We start from the raw sequence: 22,420 nt of genomic DNA, 5'->3' as shown, positions 1-22,420 counted from the left end.
TCCTTTCAATATTAAAATAACCTAGTGGTCATCAAAATGGCAACATGAGTTGTTTCTGACTTTAGTCCATCCCAAAGGGAGACTAATTAGCAGCTACCCATAGACAAGACACCATTTTGCGAATCCCAGAATCAGGGCATGAGGGTAAAGCACCTAAAAACCAGAAGAATCCTAAAAACCAGAAGGATCACATTAGAAAGGTAAGAGTAGCAATTACACTCCGATCTAACTGTCCCTCCTCCAGACTGGCACAGCACTGCCCTGGGAAGGCTCCCAGTGGGAAAGAGAGCCCACGGCGGATGCAGAGCTTCCTCAGCACCGTGCGGCACTCCCAGGACGCCCACTCAAGTCGCACCTCACGGGGACCACTGGGACAATCTGTAGAGCTTGACCACTGGGAGCAAAACCTTCCTCTAAGCCCAGATAGTCCTCAAAATACAAGTCTAAAACTACTCAGGGACAGAGACATAACTAAACAAATGAAACACATGAATTTATATGTGAATTAATGTTATCACGTATTAGGGTAAAGCTGTGCTAAATTTAAGCCCATTGTGGAAACATAAAGGTGATTGAGACTGTATAGTCAACTCTTAATTTTACCCATTTACGGGAATATAAGATATATGGGTAACATATCCTAATACAACCTAAAACTATTGGTAGTTTCCTTGGTAACTACGTTACTATCTACTAGAATATCACAAAGACAGACACACACACCCATGTGCAATCACAAACTCATTAAATCTGTGATATGTTCCCAACTTCTCCAGTAAGTCTAGAGCCTGGATAGATTGGTTATAATTGACCGATTGAGGAAAGATGAGGAATGACCATGTATTACTGCCATTCCGTCCAATTAGCTAATGATCTGATCATGGATAATCATTGTAGAAAATAAGTTATTAATTGTTTAAAGAGTATAACATTCATTAGAAAACAACATACCCTTTATAAGAGGTGGTCATGCCAGCAATTGAAGAATTATCACAAATCATGAGAAAAGACAAAAAATAGAGAAAGTACTCAGTTAAAGAGAACCAACATCCTATGTGGGCAGCTTGTTTGACAGTGATCTTGAATTTCTTCATAATTAAACCACCAACTATATATCCAACGCATATTGGAGGCAAATTATAAACACCTGTAAATGCAAAAAAAATGTTATTTACAAAGTGACTTAACAAAGGAACCAATATGATCACTCTTTATCTAATAATGTCTTACATAAGAAACCATTTAAGTCCAACTCACAGTGAAGAAGCCTAGTTGACTTTTCTCTCCATTTAATTACATATTCCATACAGAGATTTTTAAATGTCCTACAATGTCCAAATATATTTTAAAGATTGGTATCATTACCATTCATTTAATTAATTGCAGTAGGTTATAAATGTCTCGTAGTCAGGTATCATCTCTTTGTTAGGATTTAGGTAGGAATGACAAGTCAAAGTTGACCAGTAATTTATTACTTTCCATTTTTGGAGGGGAGGATGGCAATATATGTATATAATTTATGACTTATAAATTTTGTAGTTGTTTGTTCATCCTGGTTGTTAAGAATTTGATTTACCTCCAGGTACTTTAAAGGGTCACTTTACTGAGCCTGTGGTTGTGAAATGTATTTACATCTCATGTTTTGATGGTACTCACAGGCACTCTCCCTCCCTCACTGCTGCCCAAAAAAAAAAAAGAAAAAAAGAAGGAAGAGGAAAAAAACAGTCCTAGGTTGCATTCTTACAATGCTAGGGCCTGCTCACTGAATCACATTCTTGGCTTGTTAAACAATCCATTCCTGATTCCCACACCAGAGAGTCTGATTTAGTACATCTGAGGTGGGCACCAGTATCTGAACTTTAAACAAACACTCCAAGTGGATGCAGGTTGTCTAGGAAATTCATTTTTTTAAACAGTAAAAAGAGCCCCAGAGAAGCTCCGGGTGGGAAAGAGTCTCTGGAATTAGTATGGTGGCAGGAAAATCAAAATGTGTGAACTGCAGAGACACCTCGAACCACCAGGAGGAGGATGGAACTAAGTTAGAAGGAACAGAGCTCATGAACTGGAGCCTGAAGAGTAAAATCTGGGAGAAAAACTAATAGTTAACTGTTCTTTTTACATTAATAAATTGCCTATCTGAAAATTGTATCTAACTTATGCATGCTCCAAGATTTCCACAAATATTATGATTTTGCATTGTGACAGGAGAAAGAGCAGAAGAGAGAACCCCAGGATTTCCTGGTTTCTTCCCTTCCCTACTATTTATTGATTTCTCTGAAGCATGGAAGGGTGAGATGTACCAGAGGCAGAAATATCCTAACAATTTCAATTTAAGAGTTTCCTAGACCTATCTTCACACTTCACTATTTCACAGGGAAAAAAATGTGGGTTACTCATGTAGAGAACAATACACATACCAATTAGAAAGATTGCTTCAGAAGCTGATTTTCCATATTGCTGTTCCATATATTTAGGCATGAAGGAAAGCATATTAACAAATGCATTGAACTGTATCACACTTATTATTATGAAAAGCATGTAAATTGGGTTGCATAAAAGACTTTTCATGAATGGTAAAAAATCTGAAATGAAAAAAGAGAACAATGTCAAACTAACTGCTTTGCATCTTATGATTGACTTCTGAAACATCCATCTCCCCTCCAAATTATGTTTTTCTGTTTTATAATGAACAGATTATTAATTATTTTTACCTCTTGAAAGCTAAAGTCATATACTTTTGGTAGCTTTTGCAGCAGCTGACTGGGTAGGGATCAGAGCACAATAGTTTTGCCTCCACTAAGCTATTACTGTGTGTTAAGGAAAAACTACAGTGTTGTCTGTGAAAACCAAAATCTTGCCTGTTCGTACCATTTCCTTTTCATCCTTTTGCCTTCTAATAATACCTTCTCTTCTCTAGATATCATCTAGAAAGAAAGATGCTGTTCTGTTGTCTAAAGTCAGGAAGGAAATCAATTTGATAAAGCAATTCACACTCAATTATTGATGTTATCATTCCTGAACATTTAAAATGAAAATAATCGTGGGCATTCCAGGGACATAAATATTCACAAGTACCAGGTATTTTTCTGCTTCTTTGCAGGAACAGTTTAGTAATTCTGTCAATGATTTCACAATAAGATACACATTAAAACTACCTGAGGATCTTTTAAAATACCAACCCCCAGGTCCCACTCTCTGAAATCCTGATTCATCAGGTACGTGCTAAGGGCTATGTAAATGATTTATCCAAAGCTTTCACCTCTGTGTGTACTGACATAGCTCAGAGCCAAATCTGTAGTCTATCTCTAATGCATCTTCTAGGTCATTTTGTCACCATTTGAGGTCAAAGTCTCATATAGTTTATTTTCCCTTTTCCTACCTTCATATCCTCTGTCTTGATTTCTTTACCTACTGTGTATATTCTGCTTGATTAACTGACTAAAATCCATTCTGGAACAAAGTATTATTAAATGAATTGAACAGGAGAAAGCAGATCGTAATACAAGGAAAACAAGTCTAGCTGTAGATTTCATACATATGAATCCAGTACATGGCAGGGAAGAAAGTTGCATTCAGAACTCTCTAGGGCTTTTCAAGTCACCCATGTTTGGCAACATCCCTGTCCTAAGAGATGAGTCTCAGTAGCTGAAATTTCTTTTCTAGATGTCTTATCCTAAACTCAGATCTCTTCTAGTTTTGAATATTGATCTTGCAGATCACAAAACGATATTCTATGCTAAAATCCGCTATCTGTCTACATCAGCCTTGTGAGAACAGTTGTTAATATCATCATGACAGATCTGAGAATTTGCAAGATTCTGAATGGTCTTCTAATGCTCTGAGAAGTGTTATGTTCAATTGTGGTTTCAGTGAATTTCACTCATATTAGCAGCAGTAATAAACGTAATGTGTGCCAGATGCTTATTAGTTCCACGTGATTCTATAAGTATTATGATTCTCCCCTTCTTTATCTAAGGAAACTGAACACCTCCCCACCTTCTAAATGACTATTTTTCAAGAATGTCAAGGCCCAGGCCATACCTCATATTAATTAAATTAGACTTCCTGGGACTACGACACAATTTTCAGGCATCAGTCATTTAAAAAATTTCCCAGGTGAAAAACATTTCCAGTATATGGCCAACCTTGAGAATCACTGCTCTTAAATACTAAACACATAGATACCTTAGCTTAGTTTCCCACAGAAACACCTTTTATATATTATACTTTGTCCTTTTATTAAGGATCTATACAAGCAAAAACAACGAACTGTTACATGAAATACGCTCCTGCATTTGCTGGAAAACAGCTCTGTGGTTCGGTGCGACCTGTATCACACTTCATATAATAGTTTTTTCTTTTTCTACAATGTGTTAACTTGGAGAACAATTTCTGTTTAAGAATTATGAGTCTTCCCTCTATCAAATATACAGAATTTTCTGGACCTGTCATGTTTTCTTTTACTGCCTTAAATTCCAGGAAGCTCACAGTTAAGCTAGTATTTTTGTTTTCAAAACTGTGTATTTGTCTTGGATTAGTGTATTTTCTTCTCTTCTTGTTCTTAGTTTGAATTTCTTTTTTATTTTAATGAGGCCTTTGTTCTCTGTAAAATAGATTTTTTAAAGCAAATGAGACTAAATAAATAAATGTATTGAGTACCCAAACTGACATAAAATTTCATATAAATGTTGAGCTGAGGTAATTCACCTTCCAAGTTATATTGTTTATTTCTAAGTAGTAGCACAGGAAGAATCAGACTAATTAGACATTATTGACTGCTGACCATTAGTGACAAGTTGTCTTAATGCATATTATCATGTCAGACTAAAATACAGATACATCTACATAAAATACAAAAGTAAATTATATAGTATTTAAAATTTTTGTGTGATTATTGCCTTTAGTGATTCCAGCCTTTTCCTTCTTGACCTCTTCTTCTTGTTTCTCCTTTTGGTCATTTTTAATGATGTCAGCATCATCCTCTAGTCCTTCCTTTGGAAGCGTTTTGGGCAAAAAGAAAAAAGGAATGGCAGTAAACGCATTCACGGCTGCACAAATCAGAAAGCCAAACCACCATGCACCAACCCAACGAGTGTCAGTGGGAGTTATGGTCAGATTGTCTGTAAAGAAATATACACATTTTTATTAGCTTATATGTCATTACTTCCTATGTGAACTGCAGAAAATTATTAAAATTACAATTCTCAGGTTCTATCCAAGTATGGCATTTGTATACAGTTCAGACATTCACAAAATCTGTCTGGCAATCTGTGGTATTACAATATTATCTAGCAATAAATTACTCTGGCTGCTTGTCCTATTACATAAGGAATTTGCAAATAGGTACCTACTAAATAACTACAAGGTCTTTTTAATTACCTACAAATGATTGTTTGATTCAAAGAAATTTAAACCTATGTGCTTCAATCTTTTGAAAGGAAGAGATGTGATGGTCGGGCAATAGAAAGAGCACTGGACTTGGAGTCAGAAGATCAGCATTTTATCTCTCCTGTTCATTGCTTTGAAATATCTAAAAAGCCATCTAAAACCCTCCCTGTCAGTTTCTACCCCTGGAAATTGGAGTTAATCTACCTAACTGGGGGTCAAATTGGGCCATGATTAGCTGTGATAACATACCTGAAGAGGCTTTGTGTATTCTAGGCACTATGTAAATAGGGTTTATTGAATTACCTGTATCCACAAATCCAGTATCAACATAAACATTTGCACAGAATGACGCTAGCAGAAGTCCAATCAAAGGACCAATGATAGCTCCTGTTTCTATTAACCCTAAAAAAAAGGAAAATATAAAGTCACAGTATCATTATATACCTTCATAAAGAGTCCTAATTCCATGAAGTCTGCAGACTGAATTGTTTTTGCCTTAGTTATTTTGCCTTAGATATTCACTTTGTAAGAAAATTAAAACTTGGTGTACATTGAAGAACATTGTTTCTGTACATGGTGAAAAAAGAGCCTTATAGTTTACAGCCACTCTCTCTAGGCCTCCCCATTCTCTTCCACGCCGGGCCACGCAGGGAGAGATTTGCCTTAGCTGCCTAGACTGGGATCATGCTATGGACTAAGTCACAATAGCGAGCAAGAGTTTTTTGATGCTTTCCATAGTCACATAATTAGAGGAATTCTAAAGCAATACCATGTTATGATAAAATTCTTGTGCCACATCCCTCAGAAAATCTTCACTCCCAGATCTTCAACTTGAAACTTCCTCCCACTATATCCTCACTGTTCCTGATGCGTCCCTTCACTTTTATCACCGTCTCCTTTCTTATCCTCCACATTATTACCTTCCATTTCCATCAGGGCCCTCTGTCCTCCCAACTTGTTACTCCTCTGGAATTTCACCGTCAGTTGTTTCATGACTTGTCGACAACTCAGAATCTATGCTCACTGAAAATCCAAACATGAGCTTCAACTTTTTCCTTTCTACTGCAAAATCTGTCTTTGCCCATTGTCTCTACCTGTCCACAGTTCCACAGTCACACACGCCCATCTTCTTGATCTCCTCCTATCTCCTCTGAGGTCTTGCTCAGCCAGGACTCCTCACACCGTGCTTGTTCCACCTCCTCATCCACTGAGTCCAGCATCTCGAGCTCACCCTGCTCTCTTTCCTTTCACTTCCTCTCCTTCCTCACCTCTGCTCTCTCTACCCAAATCCTTCCACATTCTGCTCAAAGACTCTCAGGTAGCACCAGTGACCTCTTTGCCCCTCATCTAATGTCCTTTCTTATCCTCCAAACTAACTCTCCACCTCATTTGACATTGCTAACTCCTCTTTTGACATTTTCCTGGTAAGAACTTCACAAAAGCACACATTTATTATGTTACTTTTCCCCTTATGTCAGTCTTTTGCTTTTTCTTCCTCCTACTTACTCACTAAGTAGACGTCTTCCCTAGTATTTTATCCTAGGATCTCTCGCTGTATATATGGCTTCCCATGGCAACTCATTTCTCCCTCTCAGTTTCATTTTGTGTCTCTGTATAGATGATTCCTCAAACTTTATTTCTAGCTTTTATGTTTTCTCCTTCCAGAGCCATACATGGAACTCTTTTTTTGATGTATAGCTAACTGATGTATAGTTATTTAATCATATGTACCCCCAATTTACTTATATCATTTTTTTCAAGTTTATTTTTTCAAATTTAGTTTCTACCCATATATTTATAAAATTTAATTGATTTATAATGGTGTGGTTTTTTTATATGCTATCCCTTATATGGACCATGTCTTATTCATCTTAATACATAAATTATCACAGTTATTTCTATATGTATTACACTCTAGTATTTGCTGAATAAAGAAAAGCATATTATAACAAAACATTTGTTAATTTATTTCAGGTGAGCATTTATATTCTTTCATTGTAAGTATGTAAAGGGATGTGGAAAGACTGAACGGAAAAACACTAAAAAAGATTATTGTGAAATCAATGAGCCATCAAAAGTGCCAAAAGTTGCTTAAGGTAATGATTCCTAAATATTTTGATCTATCTTGATTATGTGTAGTTCCATTCCTATTTTCTCTCACCCTCTTTAACTTTTCTGTTTTTAAAAGATATGTCTATATTAATAGCAAAATGTCCCTATATTCAAAGTTATCATTTTATGAACAACAAATGGAATAACTAAAAAATATAAACAAGCTATATATAATGAATAAAGAATATTCAAGAGACTGCAAGGCAACATAAGAAAACAGATCTTGTTTGTCTAACACTGATGGATTTTATAAAAGGAAATTTCAAGAAACTTAACCAAAAATATGAAGCCAGATATTTGTGAAAAATATGAAAAAGCCTGAAAAGTATGGAGAGACTGTGATGAAGAAAACTGTATAGGACACTAAATAGATAAATTGAGTGCAGAGCTGTGAGTATAAAGTGGAGATCAGATTTAGCAAATAAAAAGCCAGTACCAGTTTATGAACTTGGTAGAAAGAACATAATTAAAACAACATTGGAGAAAAATTACACTGCAAGACTGTTTATAAGAAATTGATAAAAGAAAATACTAGAGATAAAATTCCCAATAAAGAAGTTACAGTAACCTACAGATGAAGTAATGGAGACCTGAACAACAATAGAGGTAATGAAAATAGAAAGGTTTTGAATATAAGGGAGATTTTAAAGAAAATATTGCTAAATGGAGGAAATGGAGGAGTCAAAAGGATTTCCAGGGACACTGGATCGGTGATATTTTCAATAGCAAAAAGCAGATTTAGCAAGGTGGCTTATTTGGAGTCGGCATTCAACTGTGACATTCAACCCACTTTCACAGATGACCATCCATGCTAAGGTACCCTGATTATCACTCTGGGAATCACCAAGTCCAAATAAATAATTAATAGTCTCCTTCCAGGAACTTACTGTCCTGAGCAGAGGCTGAGGCAGATTTTCAAACTCACCAATATAGAAAGGAGAATTTTCAGATTTGGCAAAATCTTCTATGTAGGAAAGGCCCAAAGGCATGATGGGAGTTTCACCAATTCCACGTATAACATTTCCTACTAGTACATACACCCACATTAACGATTTAGCTTCCTTCACACATTCTGCATTAAAAAAAAAGGCATTGCATTAGTGTTTGGGTGATAAAGTATTAGTGATACTTAATTCTAAATTTTTGGTAAGCATTTTCCAGTTCTTATGTGACATGGTACCTTGTCAACAACTGATACATGACTATGCCAGCAATGACTCACTGGGCCATCCTTCCTGCATTTTCTGACAGAGTAACTCAGGTACGGCCAAGTATAAGTGGTATGGTGGAGCCGGTTCCTACTAGGTTGGGAGACTTGAGTAGTATACACATCTCTTCCCTATTAGGTGTTTAGTAACAACCCATTGGTAGTTTGATGGGGGTATTTATACCACAGAAATTAGCAGACACTAAAAATCAGGGCTTTTTATCCCATCCAGAGTATCAATTCACCAACAACTGCTGGATACAGATGCTATGCGTGCTACCCCATTTCTATACTAACTTTGGGGAAATATCTCTCCCTAGAATTGATACTATATTTTTAAGATTTAAATAAGAGTCTCACTGATGTTTGAATTCTCTACAGCTCCAGTTACTTTGTAGAAACTAAAAATATTTAACTGGGTAGAAACCACCTTTTCTCTAAAGAACATACTGTATACTGTAACTACTAAATAACTTCTAATAAAGAAATCTGCCTCAATTCTTGGAGAAACAGCTGTTTAGTTAGATAACAAAGACTAGGCCAAAAGGAATTGAAAGGGAAGAAGATGGGCAGATCTCTGAAGACTTAACCAATTTTGTTCTAAGCTAAAATAGTTGTCATGCCAGGAAGACTCTCTGGAGGTTCCTGTTTTTAGGAAAATGAATGAAAACGTATTCTCATCTCTTATAAACCACCCAGGTGCCACCCACAGATGTGAGGAAACTGAGCACAGTTTGGTCTAGAAATTTCATAAGAGGTCATCTTTCAGTCATTCACAGTCAGTATCATAGTCTCTATTTCTGGATATTCACACCTTTTTCTACGGTGATCACAGAGTTTTGTCTAGAGATCATAGGCAAACTCTAGGCTTCCTCCAGGGCAAAACTGAAAACATCAAGTGATCAAAGAACCAGTGCATTTTCCTTGAGATTCACTGGACTGGGAAGGATTCGATTTATCTACCACAGTGCAGTTTTCTTTCTTTCTTTCTTTTTTAAATTAGGAAATAGGACCTGGGTCAGCCTTAAGCAAAACCCAGCTCAAAAGCAAAATACAGGCCAATGTTGATGTCACCATTTTCCTTTGTTTCTTTAGAGAGTTCCTTTGACTTAGAGTTTCTGAGACAGCTATTCTTATACTCCTTGAAACTATTTTGGTTTCTTCTGATTCCATGCCAGCAGTGACATTCCCAGCCTTGGGGATCATGTTGCTTCCACCGATATGAATCTAGCACAAACATGTCCCCATCACAGGAAGAAAACTTGTGGTCTGAGGTAAGTTAATAAGGTCACCTCCAGACTAAATATCACCAGATTACACAGACCCCTTAGCGTATGAAGGTGAAGATGCTGACATGTTGGTGCTTGGCATTACAGGAAGCCACAAGATGCACCACTGTTGTGTTGGGCTACCTGGTAAAAAAGAAGTGGGAGAGAAAGACAAATTCCCAGTTCAACAGAAAGAGAACAGAGTAAATCAGACCTACAGCCCACTTGCCTGTTTTCTCTGCTATCAGGGAAAGAAGACCACAAATATATAACACAAATATATATATAACTTATATATATATAACACAATATATATAACACTTATATAACACAAATCTTTTGAACTTTGTTTCTATCTCTGTTTCTTATTTTTAAATAGTATAAATCCATGCTTCTAAGACATTTTCCTTTACAGAGGTCCTTGGATAGATGCCTTTGGCTTACATTTAAATAACCATTGTAAAGAATATACAAGGCAGTCTTCATAAGTATATTTTAATATGAGCTTTAATATTCTATGTTATCAGCCACTCCTATTCCCCTTCATAATCCTCTCCAAAATTTCTGAAAAAAAGAAAATATTTTGTGTTTATTTACCTTACTCACTTAACCAAACCAAATAACTCCCTCAAAGCCCCACAGCAGAAGTGTTCAGTTACAAATTCACTCAACAGAAAGCAGTAAAATGAAGTAGATGACCTGATGGATCTTCTGTTGGTCTGAAAATCTGGATTCTATCCTCCATACATAAGAAACTGTTTGAGGACAAATTGCCTGAAACTGAAACTGTAGATTCATATTCATATCTGTATGAACATAGAGAAAACAGGTTTATGTTAAGGACCCAGTCAGTACAATGTGAGCATCGTGCAGATTGTTAACTCTTGTTTCGCTTAAGACACAACATCCAAATCAAATAAAGAAGATATCTCTTCATCTTTGCTACCTGATAATCCTGTTATTATCACCAAAAAGAACTTGCCACTGACATAAATGTGCAAATCCTTGAGAGCTAGCTGTCAGTTATATGCATGTGGATGATCCACCATTTAAATCATCTACATCAACCTTCTGTAGTTTTTAGGTGATCATTTCCTGGAAATAATTACTGTAGGATAAGGGACAAATACTAAGTAAAGTAATAGACCCAAGAAAGCATAATTAAGAAAATAAAGGTTTTGTGGGGAAGAAACAATACCACAAAACAAGTCTCCAACTTTGGATTCTCTGAGGTTTGCTCATAAGAAATATGCCCCCACTCTCTGAGAGTCCAAACAATAATTCCTTTATGGGTTCATTCACCCTTAAGAGAAACAAAATATTTACCCATCATAATGAGAAACCTTAGGAGAACCTTAGATACAATGACAGCACAGCATAATGACCTTTTCTCTTCTCACAAGAACAAAAGGGTTAATAGACTGTGTCCATTTATCTTAAGCAAATTACCACAAGATTCGAATGCCCTTTCTCAGAAAGTAAATTACATGTTGTAACAACTGAGGAAATTATGTCCAGCTAACTCTCTCCTTGCTAGAAACTATGCTAGATTGGTTTCTATATTTCTGTTAGATAAGAGAAAGCCAAAAGTGAACTTGATCTTCTGAGTTCCATATGAGCTAAAGTATGTTATACTTGGATGTCATCGAAAGGCCTAATTACTATGCTACAGAACATAATAAAAAAGCTCCAAACACCTTCCCCTTAAAACAATCGCCCAGTCATGGCTGGGAGTCGTGGACAAAGGCCTTTGTCTCCACACCCATGATCCCATGAGACATGTCAGCCTCACACAAAGAAATAACATTTTTGTCAAAAGAAAAGAAATGTAAATAATAGCTGAATACTGCTCAACATTATCTTAGATAGGATAGGAAATAAAAGGACAGTAAAAACTCTTTGGCTTGAAACTTCTGATCCCTTAAGAAATACTTGAGAAAGTTTTCTTTTTCATTTACTTTATCCACTCAAAATTCAATACCTCACTCAAAGTCTGTTCACTGCCAAGATATCAGCAAAATGACAGAAAATGGATTTTTAAATGGGAAAGGAGAAGACATAATGCCACAAGGATTAACAGAATGGAAGATTTGACAAAAAGAGTTTAATAAGCTTTTGAAAACAGGGAAACAGGTAAGTGAGAGGTCACTGAATTCATAGATATGAGAAATGCAAATCTGAGTAAGTACCTGCAAGACAGCAACCAAAAACATGGTAGACATCCCTGGAAAGATTCAGGCAAGATACAAGATGCTTCTAAAAGTGGGAGAAGGCATGGTCTTAACAAAAAAGAAGATTGGTTAAGGTGTGTATAAGGAGCAGTTAAACCATTATAGACATCCTTTTCATTCCAACTGAAAATGACCTTTGATGAAGAGAATCTCAACAGGCACATTGAGATTAAGAATATACATACTAAAAACGGGGGTAGGAAAAAAAATCTACATACTGAAAAGTGAGAGTCCCACTCCCACACAACTGGTCACGAAGCTTCCACCTCCCAGCAGTGGATTGGAGAATCCTTGACTAAGACAATTGAGAGGTTATGGACAGTTCTGAGCCATCTAAAAACAGCCAGTCCCTGTGAAATCACCCTATGAAGAAGTCCTCCCTTAACCAAGCCCTATACATGCACACAGAACTTCCAGTTGACTTGTTGTCGATATTCTTCTCTCTTAAATATAAAAAGGTAACCAAGAACCACCTGATTTAGGAGGAAAACCTGTAATAGTAAAGACAGAGATCAACAATAAAAACTGTATCTCTGGAAGAGACAGAGATCATCAAGACAGATGAAGAAAATTTAGGTGGGAAAGACATTGCATTCTCAGAAAAAGAACAAAGGGTTACCTTAAAAGATACATTCAAATAACACAACAGTCCTTGAAAATTAAAAATGGGATAGGAAAGTCAAAATCCATTCAAAGGTTGGAAGATAAAGCTAAAGAAATTTCCCAAAAAGTAACAAGAAGACAAGGAGGTAGAAATTGGAGAAAAAACATGAGAAAAACACAAGCTTATACAGGATATGTAATATTAAAGTAATAGAAATTCTAGAAATAAGATAAGGGGGGTAGTTATGATCAAAGAAATAATACACATAATTTTTCCAAATATCCTTATTGAAGGCACCCAGCATAATGGAGTAAAAGAATTTATACTTTGACAATTATCATGAATGTAGACTCTGGAATATAAAAGAAAATTCCAGCAGTTCCCATAGAAAAGAATCTGATTATAGGAATTAGAATGGCTGAGGATTCTCAATAGCAACACTGGAAGCTAGAAAACATTGTAATGATGTCTTTAAAACCCCTAGGGAAAATATTTCCAAACTAGAATTTTATACCAGCCAAGCTATCAATCAAGTGTGAGAGTAGAATAAGAATATTCAATGATGAAAAATATTTACAAAGTCATACATGTGGAAATAGTGAACTTCATTTTATAGTAGGAAGTCAATATATATTACATAACATGAAACTTTTAAAAACTAATAGGCTAAACATTTACTTAGAAAGATGGAGGCAAATAGAAGAGCTAAAATAGTTGCGAATAGTTGCCCCTGGAAAGCAGTAATATGGCAATATCCAAGTGTCAGAAGATAACTCCTTTTTCAACATAATCCTTTCAAATATAATTTTATTTTTACAACTTTGTATACATATTCCTTTGGTAAAATTAAAGTAAAAGTCAACCTTCGGGCCAATCTGCCTCTTGGTGACCTACAATTAAACAGAATCTCATTGTAGCTAGAAGTGTCTAAATAATCCTAAGAAAGGAGCAATCCAAATTTTGCTGGGTCCTAAAAAATCTTTTTGTCAGACTTGACTTTATAAAAGAGTTGTCCCAATCTCCATTTCATAAATTGATTAAATTGCCTATATAAGCGGAAATGAGGCGGCCAAGAGCATGAAACAGACTGTGGGACAGAATCTGCCTCTTCTGTTTCCCATCACAGTGCTGTGTGCTTTTAGGAATGATTGCTGGTAGAAAGAAAATCCCGAGCTTCATTAACGCTATTGGAAGTTGAGTCAAAAAAATTGTCAGAGACTGTAGTACTTACCGGTCCATGAGGAAATGAGGTAGAGATTGTAAGAAACACCCTAGGCCCATAACCACACAGCCAACACCAATCATTATAGGTCTATGCAGTTTGGTTCCAAAATAACTCACAAATATAATCAACAAAAGATTTCCTGGGGAAAAAAATTGAGATGAAAAATGAAAATTTTAATAAGCAAGCACATTGTCTTAACAACCTCATCCAATCATTGACTATGTAGCATTTATTGTATAAAAACTATGTCACATACTGGGATTGGTGCTAGGGATACATGAAACAGGAAGTGCATAAGACACAATCCCTTCCCTGAGGGAGGGCTCTGTTTCACAATGTCAGTGGCTACACCAACAGATCTCTGCAGAACACCAACATTTAAGGAGGGCCAAAGAAGAGAAGCCAGTGGAAGGGGTTAAAGAATGGCTCTGGGAAATTTTAAAGGCTTTATTTACGATTATCTATACTTAGGAAATGGGATGCAAAAGTAAACGTCAGACTGTATGTCAGGAGGTGAAACAAAAGTCAAATCCATACAGATGTATGTCTTATAACTCACCATTCAAATGTAACTCTTTGAATTGGTCAATGTAACCAAGCTATACATCTATGCTTATTTCTATTTCTTTCCTTAAAAGTAAAACCTGTGGATCCCCACTTCTCCAGCTGGGTCTTAAAACTAAGTTTGGATTTGAGGAGTAAGTAACTCAATGAAAAATATATCCCTATGTCTTAGGATAAAGTTTTAGGATAAAGAAACTAATTGGAGAGGCCTCATTCTGATGGACAATTCCTTGGTAAGTATGCAGTAAAGGGTTGAAAGAGCCACCTTATGATTAAGTTCCCAAATCATACATTTTCAATTCAGTAATCAATATTTACCCTATATTGATCCTACTATATATAAGAGAAACCTCTGTGATAAGCTTGAGGATCATAAATTCTTTAAAATCTCTTCCTCAAGGAGTTAATAATTTTTCTAAGTGGTGGTAAATATTTTGAAGACTTTTCTTTCCATACCTGTTTCCCTCTAGTCTGCCTTGGAAGTATAAAAGATGCAGCCCAACATTATTTTATACGGACAGTGCCCTACATCTCCAGCCATGGAATCTAAATTTGCTTCCCTAGGTTGCTAAAATCCCCATCAGCAAAGCCATCTGAGTTGGAAGTATTGCTCCAGAAGGCCTCTCTTTGAAATCCATATCCATTTTTGAAAGAAGAAAGGAGGAAATGTCCCTCTTGACATAAGGGTGAGCTCATCCTTCAAATTTCCTTGCTTCAAATTATCAGTAAAATAATCACCATGAGAGGGGAAAGGAGGACAGATGGGTTTTTGTCAAAGGTATGGAGGATGCTCTCTAAAAATTATGCAGGAAAGATAAGCAAAGATAACTCTTATTGGCAACTGTAAATGAGCTCTCCTCTCCAACAGCTATTTCGGATCTTCATGGCTCCTCAAGCCACCTGCCACGTGTCACTCTCCATAGTTAATACTTTCTATCTCGTCAGGGAATCGGGGGCAAACCACATGCCACATGAAGGCATTGGGGTTTCCCACCCTCTGGCCTGACCACCTTGCTTCAGCTCCAGAGGTTGTGGAGCCCCTCCGACCATCCAAGGTCCAACTCGCCACCTGGGCACTTCCAGTCTCTCCAGAAACTTCCTCCAATAATTAAAATCTCTCTCATATATGTAAACCTCTCCCTCTTCACTGCATGCATGTCCCAGATATTCTCCTGTTCCTCTCCAAACTAATGCTCACCTCCACACAGATGCCACTTCTTCCCCTCTCATTCTCTGCTACCTCCACTGTTCTCTCACTGCTTCCTAGCTACTAAATCTGCTCTTCAACAGAAAGTGCCCTGGCAGAGATCATCAATTATCACCTCATTATAAATCGCAGGGAATCATTTTCTATCCTTATCTAATGCATTTAATACTGTTGATGAATTTTTCTTTTGGAAATGTCTACTCCCTCTGCATGTATAACACCATCTGTCCTTTTTCCCTGCTTAATTCTCTGACTGTTCCTTTTCTTAACACTTTCATGGGCTCCTTTCTTCCACCGCGCCTTAACCACTGGTGCACCTAAGCATCCAGTCTTTGTCCACTGTACTTATCACCCTACACCTTCGCCCTGAGTAGCCTCCTCTGTTCTCTAGTTTTAACAACCTGTTTACTCACTTATCAGAAACTCCAACCCAGACAGTCCCCAATGCTTCAGACTCATATAATTAAAATGTGTACATCGCCACCCAAAGGTCTCACAGATCCTACCAGACTATTTACCTAAACAGACTCATCATCATCCCCAAGGTGACCACCATAATCTCGTTCCCTTTTTCCCTAGTCTCTGTCTTAGCGCTGCTAGCCACCCCATTGTCCAACTTGTAAACCTGGGGATGCCCTCTTTTCTCACCTACCACATCCCATCTGTCACTAAATTTTCTGAAATTAAACTTTTGAGTATTTCTTAGGTCACCCTCTTCTCTCTATTCCCACCAGTATGATCTTCTCCTAGGCCCAGATAGCTCTCCCTTGGCCTTTGGCATTGGCCTCCTTGGGTCCTCTGCCCCAGTCTGGTTGGCCACCTTCCTATCTATCCCCAACACAGCCAAGAAGCAAATCTAACCTTTGCTTTCAACAGGGATTCTTAATCTGCAGTGTATAAGCCCTCAAGGAGTCCAGAGACAGAAATCAGAGTTTCCATGAAATTGAGTGAGAAAAAAAAATTACATCTGTATTTTCACTAGCTTTTAACCAAATGTTAGCATTCCTTTGACAGTGAAAGTAGGCACCATAGTATTAGCACAACCTATGAAGTTGTCACAGATTGTCATCAATAGAAGTTAAATACATTTGCATATGACATGACAGTTGTTGCAGGTACCTCAAAATGTTATTGATACTGATCATTACCTCAAAATTAGTGTAGATACTGTATTTAATGGATTGATGAGCACAAATATTACATGACAAATTGCTTTCATATTTTAACAATTTAATTTCAATATAACTGGCATGCTTTGTACTCATAGTTTTAATTTTGTGCAGTTAAAAATATTCTCATGGAGATCACATGGTATCGGATTGCCAAAGAGATCCTTGGCCCAGAAATATTACTAACTCCTGCCCATCTCTTAATGACACTCTGTTACTTAGAAGATAAAGTGTAAGTTACACAGCAAGCACACACGGGTAACTGTAGCCCATTTCTCACCCCTATCCATTTCTCCGGGCTCCTTTGTAAATAATTTCCACCTTAAGCTTTGCCATTCAATAATTCCCACATAAGCTACTATACTGCCTCATCCTTAAGCTGCTTCTTGTATTGGAATTCCCTCCAGGATTTAACCCTATTTCTTTTACCTGGAAAACTTTTAGTCTTTCAATAGCCTGTCTTCCCTATGTGAGGTTATGTGATATACGGGACTTTGCATATACCTCTTTACCAAATTGGACGCATTCAATTAAAATTATAATTTTGCATCTATGCCTTCCATTGGACTGTGAGCTGAGTCTACACAGGACTATACAAAGTTATTCCTAACCCCATCATCAGGACCTAGCACACTGTGGTACAGAGTGAGGTCTGAGGGCGTTGAACACTGAGAAATAAGATCAAGCATCACCTGATTCAGTTTCGCCTCTCCACAATCCTGATCTTTCTTTCAGATATCGATTAAGTATATTAAAAAGCAACTTTCACCTTGAAGAAAGTAGAAGCCGTTATAAAACCGTAAAGGAGTGCCATTCATGTTTCAGTGTGGCTTTGTTCACAAGAGAAATCTTTCTCCCTCATTCTTCCTCTCTGTCCTCACACCTTCCTGGTCACCTACACAAATCAGAGCCTGAGAAGAGACTCCATTCTTCCCTGGAGGCTGTTTCTAAGATAAATTCAGGGAGATGTGAAAGCAGCTTCTTATTCCCTCTGCTCTCAGAATTGTTAATCTCACAGAAACAATAGAAGAAAAATATTTACTTTACCTTTGGAAACAGACTCCTCTATTTCTCCTATTTTCTGAATATGAAGATAGAGACCTTAAGCATTGTCAAATGATAGATTAAATGTAAAACAAAAACTCTAAATGCTCTGCTGCTTAGGTTAGATAACCAAAAAAAAAACCCCATTAGAATTAAAAATCCAATGGTAAGGTATATAGCAATATTTAAGTGTTATTTGGAGGTAATATTTAAAAAAATTATTTCTAAGCATATTCCAAAGTTACCTAGGCTATTCCATCTGTCTAGAAAATATATTGTTCAGTCAGATTAAATGTCCTAATGTAGCAAATAATGAGAATACAATTCAAACTAGCTTCATAGATAAAATATGAAAAGAAATAATGCGAAAATAACTCATTACCAATCTCAAAGCTGCCATTAATAAATCCAACTAGAGATGTTGGGATGTTGAATTGTCTCTCTATTTGTGTGAGCATGGAATTCATATAAGATCCAGATAGTGTTTTGGATACATAGGCACATGTTATTGCCAATAGAAACATCTAGGGAGAAAAGAATATAAGAAAACATATGAAAAATTTATTTTGACATTGTATATTTGCCACCCATTGACAAAATATCTTCTACCACACAACTGATTTTCTCCAACTTAAGTAACTCTTAAAGTTGCGGGAAACTTTTAATGTGGTCTGTTCTTGTTTCTCATACAGCGTTCTGTCTTTGAAAACTCAAGAGTGGGACTAATTAATAAGTCCCATTCAATATTGCAGGTAATTGCCACCTCATTATTTTATAGGCATATCTTGTACATATATAGAAGCACATAGTTTTTCTAAGTAAGATATGGCTAATGATTTAAATAGTTTTTTCTTCACACTACATTGTCTGTAGTACAAAAGAATACACATGTTAGTGAAAGAAAAGGGATGTAGCATTGCACAGACATTATTTTTGTAGCAAATGCACTTCACCTTCTCTCTCATCCAGAGTAATATGCAAATTATACATTTGATTGTTGCTCACTACCAGTTATCTAAAGCAATATTTTAATTCTAAACCATTATAAAAATGTTTTAAAACTGAACAGGTACTTGCTATAATAAACAAATATCAATACAATAAATTTCCATATGTCAAATAACATTTCCTATATATTGATATAGTTCCAGACAGCAGTAAGGTTGATGCCACCCTACAAAAATCAAGGACAACTTAACAAATAGAACCACTGTGATCACCAGGAGCTCGTATAGTTTTACTAAAAATATCAAAGGTTAAAATTTTCACTTAGAAAACTTAGATTTTAGTAGGGGATTTGAAAATGTTGAGTGGCTTATAGTGTACATAGGCAAATTAATTACTGCTTCAAAATAAATAAATTAGAGAGAAATTGATTTATTTCAGCCTGAATCGTGGTCTCCAATCCTACACCATGGGGTTATTCCCTTGATCCTATTTATAATATTTTTTGATAATGCTTTCATCCTGGGAAACCATTCAATTTACTGTGTAGCCACCACACTCAAATCCCTAAAATCTTCCCCTCTCCACCTTCCACACTCCCAATCTCATATCAGTCCCACAATTTATATTGCGCCTTGCACATTCCCTCAGGATGAGTCACATTATTTTCTGTTTCCTAGTCTCTAACCCTGCCATGTGACTAGCAAATGATCTCAGGAACCTCACCTTCAAACTTACCTTTCTCTCTGTCCCTCTAGTTTCCCTCCCATCTTAGAAGGATAGATGTCTCTTCTCCTATACAATAAAATCCCTCCATCCATGCTCTCAGATCCATTCTTCCCATTTCTGAGATCCTGATTCATCAGTTATTGCCCCCATCTCTATTCTCAATCTCACACTGTACTGCCTCTCTCCCCTCTAATGTATAAATATATTCAAGATATTTCTGCTTTATGGAAAAAAGAAAAGTTCCCTCGCCCCTGATGGTAGCTACTCCTGTTACCATCAAGCTGTTTGGAAGACTCAGCCAGATGCATTGCCTGGATGATTGAACCTTCACCCTTCAGTCACCTACCATCTGGCCTCTCTGAAACCTACTCCATAAAAGGTCATAAACAACTTCCTGATTTCAAAATTCGATAGATACTTCTCAGACCTCAGTTCACTTGATATCTCAGTCATTTTACACCCTTCATCTCTCTTCCTGAAATTCTCTCCCCCATGTATCCAAAATCCCCACCTACCTACTAAACTCTTTCTATTAAGTCTTCTCTTCTTTGGCCTTCCCTTCAGGCTTTTGTTTTATACTCTACTCTCAGCTAGACATGCTCTCTCTAGGAAATGTCACTTATTCCCGTGGCTCTAATTATCACCCATATGCTGGAATCTCTCTAATGTATACCCAGTTCAGCTGAGACACCTGCAACCATTGTTTGGTCTCCTCTAGCCTTGCCCACCTCCAGCCTCCCTTCCTCCTGCCACTGCCACTAATTTGGAGCTTAGAAAATATCTGTCAAATGAATCCATAAAATGTATAGTTTGCCTGTGATTCCATTTCTTTAAACTTTTTAGTGTCTTCCCGCAAGCAAAAATCCCGTCCTTTCTAGATGGCAATGGCTCATCTGTATCTCAGTATCATCTCCTGCTAACATAACGGTCTGCTCCTACTTTTATTTCACCATGATTTTACATCTCGGTGCTGATGCTTCTCTGCTTGGAATGATCTTCTTCCGCTTGTACATCTGATAAATATTGATTCAATTTTTAAAACAACTCCTTCATCATTTCTGTTGTGGAATCTTCTTTGTCTGACTGTTCCCCTGGGTAGCTTTGATCCCTCACCGCTTACTTTCCCATCCTGCTGTAGGCCTGCCTCCATTATAGCTCTTACCACAGTGTACTTTATTTATGTGTTTGGATGCCTTTATCATCCTCCCTCACTCTACTACGAGCAATTCAAACATAGGAGCCATACATTATTTACCTTTGCATCTTTGATGTCTAGTGCCTGATGAATAGTAGGCACCTGAGACAAGTTTACTGAATTAAAGACAGAATAAGTATTCAGAAGCATTTTTAGGAAGTAGTCAGAGCTGAAAGTAAACTGAATATAAGGTGAAATGTAATAGGATTAAACACCCTTAAGCCAAGAGGCAGCTGCACCAATTCATTTGGGGAAATCTGCATCGAAATTTATGTGAAGACCTGGGAAACTAAAATATCAAGCTCAGTATGAATCAAAACTGTTAGACAAGATAATACAGCTGTATCTCTAACTACTTATTATTTTATAGTAAACACAGTATATAGAAACTCTGTCTCTTCACACTATAAATCTTTGCAGAGCAGTTTTGAGAGTAAAGAATTTTCACATGGTTTTCTAATTCAGGTTTTATATCTAAAAGCAAGGTCTACCAAGTAAAGTACAAATCATATTTGGGAGAATAATTTATTTTATTTAACACTTTAAGAGAAGAAAGTAGACAAGTCATAACCCCTGTGCTCTTTCCTAAAACACGTCGATGGATTGCTTAACCAGTTCCATTCACAGAGTGAAAGCCACCAGTGGCCATCTGACTTATGTCTAGTACAAAATAACCTCTATATTTGTAAACCTAGTTCTATCAGCCTTTGACAATAGTGCCCCAGAGTTTGAGTCAGATTTATTGAAGACAGTCCTGTGATATTTTCTAAAGAAGTTTGCTTCAGGAGCATTTTTTTTTTTAATTTCACTCTCCTTTTATTGAATTAGCACATTAAGTGAATTCGCTCTCATGTGATGATGCAACATCACGATATAAAGAAGAATAAGATGTGATCGCTGCTCTCGGGAAGCTTCCAGTCTAGTTGAGAGGTGAACCCCAAGTACACGAAGAGTTAAACCAAAGTACTGAGTCAGGAGGAATCAGCTGCCTGATTGAGCTAACTTTTGTAAGCATTTACGGTGTTTCAGGCACTTTTTTTTGTTTGTTTGTTTTTTACAGGAGCATATTTTTAAGAGAAGCTAAAAACATCTGATTATTAAGCAATTGCTTCCTGCTTTACCTGACAATCTAGTGCTTGCAATATTTTGCCATAATATTCACATCAATATCTAACCTTGCCAAACTCCAAAGAAAAAAATTAAGGACCAACTGTTTATAAATAACAACAGATTTGGTATTTTATAAATAACAACAAATTTGGCATTTATCCACAAATGCTGTTAATAATAATAGCTAATATTTATTGACTATTTACAATACTCCAGTCATTGTGGCAACCACGTTAAAAGAAAAAATAGCCTATGAGATAGGAGTATTGTTATTACCCTTTTCAGATGAGAAAATAAATTAGAAAAAAATGAGAGGTTAAGCAACTTGTCCAAGGTCACACAGCAAATAAGCAGTTGAACTCAGATATGAACTCCAGGAGCCCAGTCCTCAGTCCTTATTTTTAATCACTCCTATTAGGAGG

At 36.7% G+C, this 22,420-nt stretch overlaps 1 protein-coding gene across 8 annotated transcripts in view; it reads right to left on the bottom strand.

Annotated features, from left to right (window-relative positions):
• SLCO1A2 (solute carrier organic anion transporter family member 1A2) overlaps positions 1–22,420 on the bottom strand; it is a 111,973-nt gene that overhangs the window by 16,100 nt on the left and 73,453 nt on the right. For 7 of the 8 annotated variants that reach the window (XM_073222760.1, XM_073222759.1, XM_073222764.1 and 4 more), the window contains exons 3-10: positions 18,402–18,543; positions 14,042–14,174; positions 10,675–10,781; positions 8,426–8,572; positions 5,692–5,790; positions 4,899–5,120; positions 2,418–2,582; positions 952–1,147 (exon numbers count right to left, since the gene is read on the bottom strand). In XM_073222760.1, coding sequence (XP_073078861.1) covers positions 952–1,147; positions 2,418–2,582; positions 4,899–5,120; positions 5,692–5,790; positions 8,426–8,572; positions 10,675–10,781; positions 14,042–14,174; positions 18,402–18,543 — 1,211 coding nt within the window. Of the gene's footprint in view, positions 1–951; positions 1,148–2,417; positions 2,583–4,898; positions 5,121–5,691; positions 5,791–8,425; positions 8,573–10,572; positions 10,782–14,041; positions 14,175–18,401; positions 18,544–22,420 lie in introns of those variants that run through there. The other variant, XM_073222765.1, reaches the window with a different exon arrangement.

Source organism: Manis javanica, chromosome 15 (assembly GCF_040802235.1).
Source record: "Manis javanica isolate MJ-LG chromosome 15, MJ_LKY, whole genome shotgun sequence".
Taxonomy (NCBI): Eukaryota; Metazoa; Chordata; class Mammalia; order Pholidota; family Manidae; genus Manis; species Manis javanica.
The sequence above is the reverse complement of the archived record's forward strand: the minus strand, read 5'-3'. Positions and strand labels throughout refer to the sequence as shown.